This window comes from Balaenoptera ricei, chromosome 14 (assembly GCF_028023285.1).
Source record: "Balaenoptera ricei isolate mBalRic1 chromosome 14, mBalRic1.hap2, whole genome shotgun sequence".
NCBI classification, from domain to species: Eukaryota; Metazoa; Chordata; class Mammalia; order Artiodactyla; family Balaenopteridae; genus Balaenoptera; species Balaenoptera ricei.
The window spans coordinates 18318990-18331770 of record NC_082652.1 but is presented as its reverse complement, the minus strand read 5'-3'; the positions used below and the strand labels follow the sequence as shown (position 1 = coordinate 18331770).

Sequence of the window (12781 nt, the reverse complement as noted above, 5' to 3'; positions counted from 1 at the left end):
TTCTCCTTTGTCTTTGGATGTGGGGCATCTTTTTTTGTGAGTTCCAGTGTCTTCCTGTCGATGATTGTTCAGCAGTTAGTTGTGATTCCGGTGCTCTCGCAAAAGGGAGTGAGCACACGTCCTTCTACTCCGCTATCTTGAACCAATCCTCCTCTCTTTCAGTATTATTTGCACACTGGTAAAAATCTCTAATATGAGTCCAAAATCAATTATTCAATGGTATATCTTACATTAGAATCACAGGCTAATTTGTCAGATTCTCTAATACATTATCTAAATCTTACAAACATTGAAAATGCCATATTACACAGAATACTACTAAAGTTAACACAAAAATGAATACTGTGGATTTTGGTGTATTTCATCTTTCTCATATTTAATTCTGAACTGTCTTAGGATTAAATGACATTTACCATCCATTGCACATTGAGGGTACTGCCTCAAGCCTCCTGGGCTTACCTTTGCAGGAGAATGGGGAGTCCTGTCTCAGTAGCCTGAGGTTGCTTTTTGGCCCAGATGTGTCAGAGAGATTCTTCTGCCACCACTGTGAACATGCCAAATCCCTTCTGTGTGATGCTATGTCAACAGGGTTCTCCCAGACCCTCCTATTTTTAATTTTTATACTGAATATTATCTCTCAAACTCCTTTCCACGTTTTTATGTAATATATCCAATTATATAAATGCCAGTGTTTACTTTACAGAATGCGGAGGCTCTGGATCCGCGAGGTCGAACCTTATTGCATCTTGCTGTTTCTTTGGGACATTTGGAATCTGCTAGAGTCTTGCTCCGACATAAAGCAGACGTTACAAAAGAAAATCGCGAGGGATGGACAGGCAAGTATACTTGTAAAATAATTTAAAGCCTTTCATTTCGTTTTCTCTTTCTGAATAAAGGCCAGTTTCAATCCTCATTGTCCCAAGTCATCTTTATCTTAAGACTGTTTCTCTCTTGGAACTTGGGGCTGGGCGAGAAGTTGAGAGCCTCGGATGCTGCTGGCTTGTCTGCAGCACAGTGGTCCGAACTATGTCCTGGGCCAAGAGCCCTGGGTAGAGGGTGACTCCTCATCCGGAAAGCGGCTCTACGTGAATCAGACATGAGTGTGAAGGCTGGATTTCCCCTGAGGAATGTGGTGGTAACTCCAGCGAATCCATCAGGATAGACAAAATCAAAAAGAAATTATAGCTGAAAGTAGTATTTTCCAGTGAAATCCTGGCACTTCACTTGTTTTGCACACTCTTGTACTACTGGTCAGAGTAATTTTGAGTTGACTGAGCAAGGATATACGCAACACAAACCCTACCTGCCCACCTCCACAGATATGTGATCACACAATGAAAGCCAGCTCTGAAGACACTGTCAGTATTTCAGAGCCAGTGGTAAGAAAGGGGGGAAAGGGAACGATGGCAGGGTTTGCTCAAGAGGCTAAGAGTGCTGTGTTCTCTTCTCTTCTCAGTCAGGTAAGGGCTAGAGATAAGTAGTCATGGTCATAAAGATCAGGGGGTGCTGCAGCCTGTGTCCCACTTTGAAGAGAATATTGGCCTTTGATCCAGATAGATACTTTTCATAGTGGCTTTGGAATTTGTCAGAAAGTGTGAGAATACAGGGGGATCCAATTTCACTTTTTTGCCTTCCAGTTTTGCACGAGGCTGTGAGCACCGGTGATCCCGAGATGGTGTACACAGTCCTTCAGCATCGGGACTTCCACAACACATCCATGGCCCTCGAGGGAGTTCCCGAGCTGCTCCAGAAAATTCTCGAGGTAGCCATAAAAATTGACAATGCCATCATTGGAGTTAAATGCTGACACAGCAGCTGCAGACACAGTTTGACATCCTTGTGTGCCTTCCTAAAGAGTTTTATGAGTCGTGAATACGATGTATTGAATACCAAATAGCATTATTCCTTGCTTTTCCAACTTGTTAAATGTATGAAGTCTTTCACAAATTACGTTTCCGGGTCATTAAGACTTACTCTTTTAAGTGTTACTTAAAAATTAGAACTAAAGACAAATGGACATCAAGCAATTAATTTGTCTAGCTGCCTGTTTTCTTACAAGTAGCATCCCGAGCTCAGGTCATCTTGGGGGAAATTGTAATGAACATCGTGACTATATGGGGATTTTCAGGGCCTGTTGAGGCTCAGAAGCCTGTGTGCAGCTCTCCTTGACACCCCTGTCACTTCTAGCCATTCGTATTATGTGACTTCTAATCCATTCCCTTAATTTATTTATAGTTATTGGCTTTGGGGCAGTTTCTCTCTCTTGTGAATGATGTATGGGATCTGTGACACTTAGAGAATTTTCTTAAAAGACTTTACTTCTAGGCTCTTGGATTGTTTTGGATGATGGTTACCATTCTTCAGATAACCTTTGTCACTTGCAATAACCGTCTTATTGGTCAACCATGTGCAATATTCCTGAGGCAGCAGGAGACAAGAAAGTACCAGCGGTTCTATTTTCATGTTGTTTATTCTCAGTTTAAACACAGAAGTGAGCTCCCCAAGTATTTCCAAAGATATTTGCTAGATAAATCGGCTTTCTACATTTCTTGAGAAAAATTAACAATTCTGTTGAGAAAAGGAATAACTTTGCAGTGAGACAATCACTGCTTGTTATCTGAGCACTCTTCTTAAAACAAATTTCTGTGACACAAGCTAAATCCTGCCTAAGACATTCATTTTACACATACTACAAAAAAACCGTCCATGAAGTATGAAATTGTTGTATCCATTGTTTTTAAAATAGATGTGTGTTTGAGTGCACAAAAATCACATAGATTTGTTTTCTTATCTAACTCACTGTAGGGGGAACTAAAAACATCATTTGTCCATTTGACAAAGCAGAAAGTGACTTCTTTAACAGGGAGTCACCCACACTTAAAAAATTCAGTGTAAAAGACTTTCTTTTTTTTACCTGTATTGATCCATAGCAGTGAACTGCACTGAGTTGTATTCTTTGCTGGAGGTTATAGACAGCCCACAAATAACATGGTGCTTGGTGGCACCAGAGGCCGTGCATGACGGCTTGTCTTTCAACAGCATCTCCTTGTTACGTGTCCACATTTCTTATCCATTGCCCCTCGGAGTGTCTTCACCCATCATTGGAATCTGTTTTTTCTTGAGCAGAAAAACACCTGGAATTTCTAGCATTTTTCTTCCTTCATGCTAACTGTTGGATTTCTTAAGTAGCTCTCCAAGAACCTTCTGTAGGAAATCATGGTAGGTCAGAAAATCATCCTAAACAGGCCTGCTGTGGTGGTGTGAAACCTCAAAAAGCCAAATCCTAAAACTTTAAGAGGAAAGCGGGGCAAAAGTCTTCTGTTAACCGGAGGGAAAACTCAACTTTCTGGGGGCAGTGATGTCTCGCAGCCTCTTGGTTTCAGAGTGGTCCGATAAACACCAAGCACTTCCCAGCACACAAAGCCTTTCACAGTCAAGTTCGCCGTAGAACAGATGGGGTCCATGCTCCCTTTTCTCTGCTTAGACCAGCCTGTAGCCCATATCGTGTGGTGGTGCTTGAGCCCATCCTCCTGGCTCTTGGGCCATTACTGTTAGGAACACGGTTGAACCCCTAAATCAACGTTGACTTTATCTCCCTCCAACCTTGTCACTTGCAGTTAACTTTATTAACTGTCTAGACATATTTTATATTGAGGTAAAATAACAGCCTGAACATAAAATAAGGATTTAGTTTGATGGGTTTGCGATTTATGTTTCTTCTTATCTTCTCTGTTCTTTCTCCCTCTCCCTTTTAAACAACCCTAATAAACCTTACTGTGTTTGTGTTTAGTTAATGGTACCAAGGGTAATTTATTTTATTTTATTTTTTAAAAATTAATTTTAATTGGAGTATAGTTGATTTATAATGTTGTGTTAGTTTCCGCTGTAAGGGGTAATTTATTTTAAACCTTTGTCTTTCAGGCTCCGGATTTCTACGTGCAGATGAAGTGGGAATTCACCAGCTGGGGTGAGTGGCTGTGGGCTTGAAATTTATTTAGCTTGAATATAGGCTTATATAACTTTTTATAAAAGTTATATGTATTTTTTTTTAATCTAGAAAATGAATGGATGAGAATAAGGGAAGACAGTCACCCACAGTCCCACATAAGCACAACTGTTGTTAATGCTTTAGGTGTGTTCCTTCCAGTCTTTTCCTGCGTGCATAAGACTTTTTCTCCCAAGCATTCATCAGTACAATATATAGACAATTTTGTCTCTTCCTTTTATCAGTTATCGCTGATATTTACCCATATTATTCGTTTTTTAATATCTCACTTTAAATGGCTAAAATCTTAGTAAGATTTATCATAAATCAGTTACTCATTTCCTTGTGGAGTTCAACGCGATCCTTTTAAACTTGTTTTTCTCTTCTTTTTTTGAAAAATTAATTATTTATTTATTTTTGGCTGCGTTGGGTCTTCGTTGCTGTGCACGGGCTTTCTCTAGTTGCGGTGAACAGGGGCTACTCTTCGTTGCAGTGCACAGGCTTCTCATTGCAGTGGCTTCTCTTGTTGTGGAGCACGGGCTCTAGGCACGCGGGCTTCAGTAGTTGTGGCTCGTGGGCTCTAGAGCACAGGCTCAGTAGTTGTGGTGCACAGGCTTAGTTGCTCCGCGGCACGTGGGATCTTCCCGGACCAGGGCTCGAACCTGTGTCCTCTGCATTGGCAGGCGGATTCTTAACCACTGCGCCACCAGGGAAGTCCTAAACTTGTTTTTCTAAGGAAGAAGATGAGATGAATATTGGAATAGCTTGTTTTTAACAAAATGGATGTATTTCTCCAAAATCTTATGTAAGGCAAATTGACTGACAGTAATTTTCCTAGATGTTCTACTTCTGTTTCTTGTAGATCAGTTAATGACAGTTTCTAACTCCCAGATTTTCAGCTATTTTCACTTCCAGACTTCCCTTTCAGGCAAGAAGTCATATTTGTAATAAAACATTTAAATGAAGTAAAAAGTATATGAAAGAACAGAACTTCAGGTTCTTCTATGAAACTGAGTTCTTTTTAATGCAAATAACCACTCTGATCTCAGTTTTTGTTTAAAAAGCAGCATATTTTAGACATTTGATATCTTGAATGGTGGGCCTGACAGTATAGGGGGGCCTCAGCCAGATGGCGAGAGTAGCATATGTGGATGAGGACAGCCAGATGGATGCACTCTAGCCCTGATGGTAGTCAATGAGAGGGGTTCATTCGGGATTGAGGATACTCTTGGGAAATTGATTTAGCGTTTTCTCTGGACAAGACAGAGATCTGCAGTTTTATAAACAGCTGTAGAACAGAAGGTCCATTTTTATTTTTTAAGAATGACTCCTTATATTGTAAGTGTGGGAGCCAAGCCCAGTTCTGTATGACCGACGCCATCTTGCCACTCCTGTCCTTTCATTGAAGTCAGAACCCTGATTTCTGGGGCCTGGCTGTTCTGCTTGGCCCTCGGGCTTTTCTCAGTAGTACACTTCTCTTCTCCAGTGCCCTTGGTTTCCAGAATATGCCCGAATGATGTCTGTCGCATTTGGAAAAGTGGTGCCAAACTGCGTGTGGATATCACATTGCTGGGATTTGAGAACATGAGCTGGATAAGAGGGAGGCGGAGTTTCATCTTTAAGGGAGAAGGTGAGTGGTTCTGTTTTAGTAATCACTGCTCTTCCTAAGTTCTGAGTGATTTTTTAACCATCAAAATGTACTCACATTTATGTGCCTTTTCCGTGCCTGTCTCTGGGGCATGTTTTGTTGTTGTTGCTGGTATTCTTATTAGTTATTCAGCTCTCAATTCCTATATCTTATTTCTTATCTGGATAGTTCTCTTGCACATATCATTTACCACCCAACACTGTTACCCTCTTGACATATGACGTTCCTAAACCTCTGAGTGCAAGACTCTGTCTTGTATCTCTTTATATTGCCTCCATAATCAGGCATGGTCCCCTAATGGAGGGTGAGAAATGGTGTGGCTAACCCAGTGTTGTGCATAAATAATTTATATTAATTAAGTAATCATATACTTAAAGAAGTACACAGATGAAATGCGTTGCTAACAAAAAATACAAATTATTTAAAAAGTCTGCATCTTTGGGGAAGATGGCCCAGAGCCTCCTCTGAGTTACGGAAAGTTGGCCAGATCATTCCTGGGCAAGTAGGTAATCGATAATCAATAGTCTTTAGGTTTTATCAGATAGCACCAGGGGGTGGGGGGGATGGGGTGTGTGTGAAAGATGATGCAGTTTAACATACAAAGCTTCTTTGGTTTTGCATCTTCCTTGCACTGTGCTTAGTTACGCCCTTGTTTCCATGAGCAGACAACTGGGCAGAGTTGATGGAAGTCAACCACGATGACAAAGTGGTCACCACTGAACACTTTGACCTTTCCCAGGAAATGGAGCGCCTCACTCTGGACCTGATGAAGCCAAAAGGCAGGGAGGTTGAGAGGCGGCTCACAAGCCCAGTCATTAACACCAGCCTTGATACTAAAAACATTGCTTTTGAAAGGTATGGATTTAGGTTCTGCATTTTCATGTCTAATCCCTTTACTGCCATCTTTAGTGCCATGTATATATTAACTGGAAAGTATGGGTGGATTGGGATTTTTCTAATATGGTGTAAGAAACACTAGTGTGTTTTAAAGTTGATCTCTGCTCTAACCAAACAAACCACAGCTGACATCCTCCACCATGTATCATTTTTATGGCACATTGGTTAAGTCTTGGAGAAATGTCTTCATATTCTTTTATGGGCCCTTTTCTAATGGATTTTGCTTGCATTTTATTTCTGTGTTTGGCAATCCACAAGACTCCCTAGTCCCAAATCATGGAGCTTGGAGTTTCCGAGGTAGAATCGGTCCAGTATTGAGTGTGGTTATACTGATATTAGTCAGTCAGATACACACTTAGCATACAATTAAATGTGGTCCTCCCCCTCATCCACCTCCTGCTTCCCCATGAGGCCTCATAGTTTAGAGCAAGAGTCTGGAGGGGTTTCAGTTTTATTCCAGACTTTATCTGGAGAAACCTCTGGGGAGGTCTGTGCCTCGGTTAACCCAGGTGAGAACACCATCTCTGGGCCTCTGCCTGTGGGCGGAGCCGAGGCGGGGAGGGCCTTTGTAAGGGGGGGGAAGGCTGTCATAGCTGTTGGCCTGAGTGCTTCTACCACAGAACACACTGAACTGAGGGAGTCTGTAAGAGCCCTGAGTGTTTGCCTAGGATGTCACATCCAGCTCTCTGTAAACCAAAGCAGCATAGCCTGAGCTGACATGGACACTATTCTTCTGGATTTAGGCTTTCTTTTCTCTTAATGAATATACTGACTGTTCTCTCTTTTCCTTTTCTTCTTTGTTTCCAGTATAAAATTTATTAATAAAACTGAGAGTCTTCGGTTTAATCAAACATAAGGTTTAAGTGCCCCTTTCCCCTAATTTAGATCAAGCTGTGGAATTAGGGTATTTGTTGGTAGCAGAAGAGAAAATGCCAGGTATGCTGCTGCTTTGGGAGTGACACCCCCTGAGGCAGGGTCAGCCCCCTGTCGCCAGCCTCCTCGCACCGGCCTCACCAGGTGACAGCCGCTGTCTTCCAGGGACAGCAAGGTTTAGGGACTGACCGTGGCTTTACCTGAAAGGGTCTTGGGAAGACATCTCCAGGCTTCAGCATTCGCCTCTGCAGGCCGGGAGGGCACGCCAGCTTAGGGCTCTGCTCGTAAAGCTGGAAGACAGGGGAGCCGAGGGCCGGAGGAAGCTGGCGCCATCGGCAGGGCTGCTAACTGCAGCTTCGAGCAAGCGGCATCATCTTCAGGTTCCAGTTTTCCTCAGCTGAAAAGAAAAAAGGAGTGAATCTCGAGATGAAATCTCAGATGTCATGAGAGGAGCCACTGTTCCCCCTAGTTCAGCAGCAGAGCGTCATTGTAGCGTCATTGTTTGCTCTGAAGTGTAATTTACACAGAATGTGATGGTTACTGGCTGTTACCCAGCGGAGGGTAGACAGCCCCCCTTCCATTTGTACTGAGTTGCATTTTGTATTCCTGTGGTCCCGGGGTTTTCAGATGGTTCAGGCTAACCCTCATTTTGCGAGCATCAGAGTTGCTGAGAGAGAATTTCTAGAAGGCACCTGCTGTTTTTGGTGCTTGGAATGAAATAGGTGCTCAGTGAGCTTCTCGTGGTTCAAGCAAGGGCTTGGGCCCCTCTTGAGGGTGAGGTTTGCTGCTAGAAAAAGTGTGCTTGCCTGGTTCTTACCCGAGGTGTGAGCTAGTGTTCAGCTGATTAAATTTGGAAGATGTGGGCCTGTTATATTAGATAGCCTTCTTTATCCCGTTCTTTCTCCTAATCTTACTCTGAGCTTGATGCTTGCAAAGTAATACTTTTGCCCGAGTGAATTTTGGGCCTGTGGATATATACCCTCTGGTTGCAGTTTGGATTTGTCTCTCCTCTGAAAGGTTCTGCTCTGCCCACCTTAAACAGAGCGTTCCCTGCCACCCTCAGAGCCTTTCTCCACATTGTGTGGCAGCCTCCGAGTCCCAGCGTGTGCTAAGTGGCCTTTGGCACGGTGGTCTCAGTGGAGATGGGCAGAGGTGAAAATGGCAAAAGAGGAAGCTGGGTTTTCTCCTATCATTATCAGATGCCTCTGCATGTACAGTTAATCAAGGAGCCAAGGATTTATTAGAATCTTGGTTTTAAAATAGGATGTAGATGTTGAGTTTAATAACTAAGCTGTCAGAGAGTGGATGTGGGGAAGGAAATGGAGCAGCCAGGATTGCAGGTAGAGCAGATGTGGGTGAGTGAGGAGCGTGGCAGTTCCCAGGGAGAAAGTGCGGCTCTGATTTCTCAGCATCCACGAAGGATGAAGTGGAGCAGACCTAGTCATCCTTCAGTCCGAGTGCCAGAAAGCGATGATTTCCCGTGCCTAGATACCAAGTTCTTAGTGAAAGACAGGAACTGAGGATTGAATGTTCACCCAAAGGAATATCTTGATTTTCACTGATCGCTGACTAAAAGGGGACTCAGGTTTGTTAATGAGGCAGGTGCGGTCCCTAAGTTTGTTTCTGGAATGTAAATTGGAGTTAGCTAGCATGTGGTATCATCCCTTTAGGAGTCCTCTCTTTCCCTCCATCGGTCACGTTGTGCTAACTGTGGGTAACGAATAGGAAAGTTAAAGCTCTGGTCCCTCCTTTCTCTGATGGACTGTAATACACACATAAAACTCCGCATACCCTGTCTGGACTAATTGCATTTACCAAATCTCGTTAGAAGAAAAGCAAACTGTTTGGAAACACAACACGTAGATAACCGCCTCCCGGCCACCGATCTGGAGCTTCCTGCGCGGTGTCCTGCTTCACCCCGGGGTCGGAGCAGGAGGCAGGCAGTTGCCTGACACCGGCCCGAGTGCAGCAGTCACAGCGGAGCTGGGATGTGATGTCCTAGACAAAGGGGCAGTCTGGGCAGGGCTCCCCTGGGAGTGGGAGCATTTCCCAGGGTGAGCTGCTTTGAAAAAGAATCAGAGCCTCTTGGCCGCATTTGGCTCCTAAATGCATTTTTTTTTCCAGGAGTATATTGAGTTGAGTAACTGGGTGTTTGGGCACTTCACCAATGCTACAGCTGCTGCTGAAGTGCTGGGCTGCTTTACAAGCAGCTCCACAGAGCTGGACTCAACGGCTGGGCTGAAAAACTGCTTTTGATATTCTTTTCCCCCGCTGCACCAAACCTGATAACGCGCGCGACTCCCAAGCCTTTTCGCAGGCACTAATGGTTTCTGCAAGCAGCTCTCCACAGTGATGAGTTCCTGCCCCACCCATGTTCTCCCAGGAGCATGATGGTCTGTGCCTCACTGTTCTAAGAATTCCTCGATTGAGATACTGCTGCTTATGGGGATAGAGCCACTGACTCTATCGGTGCCCACGGCTGGGATGACCCAGATGAATGCTCTGGCCGAGATACCACCTTAGTGGCGAGCCCTTGGACGCTGGTCATCTGCACTCACTTCTTGGGGACAGCTGTCCAATAAATGTCACCACCTTTGTTGCCTCTGCCGGCAGCTTTCGTAAAGAAGCCAAGAATGGAGGCTTTCTCTTGCCGGGGGTGAGGCAAATTGATTAATAACTGTGGGAGGGGGTGGGGGATGCTTGAGCCATCTGTCATTAATAACATCCTTTTGTGGACAGTAGGACCCTAATTTCCAAGTGTCCTTCACTAACTTAAGCTGGGGGAAAAAACCTATAAAGGCTGCAGGGATAAATCTGAATGGCATATTGTACATGTGGAAATTTGTGGTGTTCACTTTTTATCAGAACTAAATCCGGATTCTGGGGCTGGAGGACAGATAAAGCAGAAGTTGTTAATGGTTACGAAGCAAAGGTAAAAGGAAACTCTTAAAATAAGATTTAATATAGCTATTTAGCTTCTATGCAAATGAGGATTCTGTTCAGATTTTGTCATGCATCTGTGCCGTGGAGGTGCTCTGGGGAATAAGTTCTGTCTAGTGTGTCTCTTCCTTGGATTTGTATCTTATTTGACTTTCAGAAAATGGAATAGCATGTCCCAAGGAGGTCTCTCGTTATGGCAAAGAGAAACTATGTTGTAGAGAAATGAGTCCAGGTACCAGTTGTCCTGGTGGGAGTGACAATTCCTTTAATTCTTTAAAAAAAAAAAAAAGAAAGAAAAGAAAAAGAAAGGACTAGATTTAACGTGCTTGTTCAGCTTTTTTTATCACCTGAGTGGGTTTAAACAATATATATTGGAAAGTAGCTTTTATGAGTCTCCCAATATTTTTAGTCAGCCTAATTGTAACCAGTAGGCTTCCAGCCCACTTACATGATGTCAGTGAGTTTAGAAGATAGTTGTCATAGTGGAGACGAGAGTTGCTCGAGTCATCTGGCACCGTGTCAGCGGGAAAGCTGTTTCCTGGCCTGTCGTTAGCCTTGCAGTGCAGCGGGGATTGATGGCTCACAACGGTGCTGCCAGCAGCTGCAGGGTCCTCTGGTGACCTCTGAGTGAGCAAAGAAAGCTTACGTCACGCTCAGTGAGATGCACTTAGAAATAGCCCTTCCAGTGCTGGGTGTGTTTCCTGAATCTTTAAACGTTGGGAATCCACGTTTTGGCATATACAGTTAATTCTCTGTGAACTGTGATGTGTGATTTTCCAGACCCCAGTATTCTTCAGTCAACCTTGAAAACAGAGCATTGACCCTGGCAGTTAAAATAATTTGAGGTCAATATACGGAATACCTTTCAAATAGTGGCTTGCTGGTTTTCTCTAAATCTTACCAGTGTAGAGAACCTTGTGTTCCTTCCTTTTTCCTTCTGTCCAGCAGATGGCTGTCTAAGTCGGTCTGAGTATAAGATTACCACAAATCAGTCCAAGTACACGATGCAGGTTTGGGCCCCTTAGTAGAAATCCAGCTGGGAGGCCTAAATTGCAGGACCTTCTTTGAGAGTGTTTAGCAACAAGAAGGGCAAGTTGGAAGGTGCAGCCTGTCACCGTTAACTACTCAGGGGTAATTTAAAATGTCAGAGATGCAAAGTAACTGCTGATGCATTTCTAAGTTGGTAGCTGTGTATTTTCTCTGAAGGGTTCTAATGAATGTTAACCATTTCTCATTTTTATTTTGCTGGGTTTTGTTTTGTTTTGGCTTCAGCATTCTTGCTCTTGCTATGCTTATTTGTTGAGTTTTGATTCCCCGTGTCACTGTTTCCTTTCGCACACATCTCTCAAGGTTTATACAGTGAACAATGTGAGTGTGATAACCAAAATACGGACAGAACATCTGACTGAGGAAGAAAAAAAGAGATATAAAGGTAATCTCTTCCCTTCTCCCTTTTTTGTTAAAAATAAAATTTTTAATTTTACTTATTTATTTGGTTGCGTTGGGTCTTCGTTGCTTTGCGCAGGCTTTCTCTAGTTGCGGCGAGCGGGGGCTACTCTTCATTGCTGCGCGCGGGCTTCTCATTGCGGTGGCTTCTCTTGTTGCGGAGCACGGGCTCTAGGCGCGCGGGCTTCAGTAGTTGTGGCACGTGGGCTCAGTGGCTGCGGCTCGCGGGCTCTAGAGCACAGGCTCAGTAGTTGTGGTGCGAGGGCTTAGTTGCTCCGCAGCATGTGAGATCTTCCCGGACCAGGGCTCGAACCCGTGTCCCCTGCATTGGCAGGCAGATTCTTAACCACTGCGCCACCAGGGAAGTCCCCCTTCTCCCCCCTTTTTTTTTTTTTTTTTTTTTAGCCTAGAGGAAGTCTTTGTTGCCTCTGTTAAATTTGGGGGTTAATGTGATCAGGTCATGCCAATCCAAATTTCCTTTTTATAACATTTTCCTTAGTCTGACTCGTTCTTGGAGGTCCTCCCCTGTGGTTGGCTCCAGTTGTAATTAAAGCCATTCACAGGGCTTGTTTATGTGTTATGCAGAACAATTGTTGGATTCGGTTGAAAAAATCTGTAGATAAGGATATTGGAGAATATTTATCACTGGAATGAGTGATTTAGTCCAAACTATCACGATGAGAGATTTGGACAGAACTTGGGCTCTGAGCCAAAACATGGCCAATACATGGCTGCCATATCCCAGCTGGCGCGAGGCCAGTTCAGGGCCTTGTGAAGTTACCTACCTGCTGTGCCTTGGTCTCCTCAGCAGTGAAATGAGTGCTACCAGACCTGCCTTGGAGTCATCGGGAGGATTAGATGAGTTATTACACATAAACCTTGAGACTGGGGCTTGCAGTGTGCGGTGAGCATGTGGCCATTGTTAACTCACACCTCCACTACCGTTCCCATTAGTCCAGTTTGACAGGTGAGGAAGCTGAGGCCTCCGACCA

The 12781-nt window shown here is 43.9% G+C and overlaps 1 protein-coding gene across 1 annotated transcript in view; it reads left to right on the top strand.

Moving 5' to 3' along the window:
- The window catches only part of ANKRD13A (ankyrin repeat domain 13A), a 39153-nt gene that overhangs the window by 17128 nt on the left and 9244 nt on the right, over nucleotides 1-12781 (top strand). Inside the window, exons 2-8 of the mRNA XM_059895477.1 lie at nucleotides 704-836; nucleotides 1638-1762; nucleotides 3922-3967; nucleotides 5472-5615; nucleotides 6299-6488; nucleotides 10269-10335; nucleotides 11694-11775. Of these exons, the coding sequence (XP_059751460.1) occupies nucleotides 704-836; nucleotides 1638-1762; nucleotides 3922-3967; nucleotides 5472-5615; nucleotides 6299-6488; nucleotides 10269-10335; nucleotides 11694-11775 (787 nt within the window). The remainder of the gene's footprint in view (nucleotides 1-703; nucleotides 837-1637; nucleotides 1763-3921; nucleotides 3968-5471; nucleotides 5616-6298; nucleotides 6489-10268; nucleotides 10336-11693; nucleotides 11776-12781) is intronic.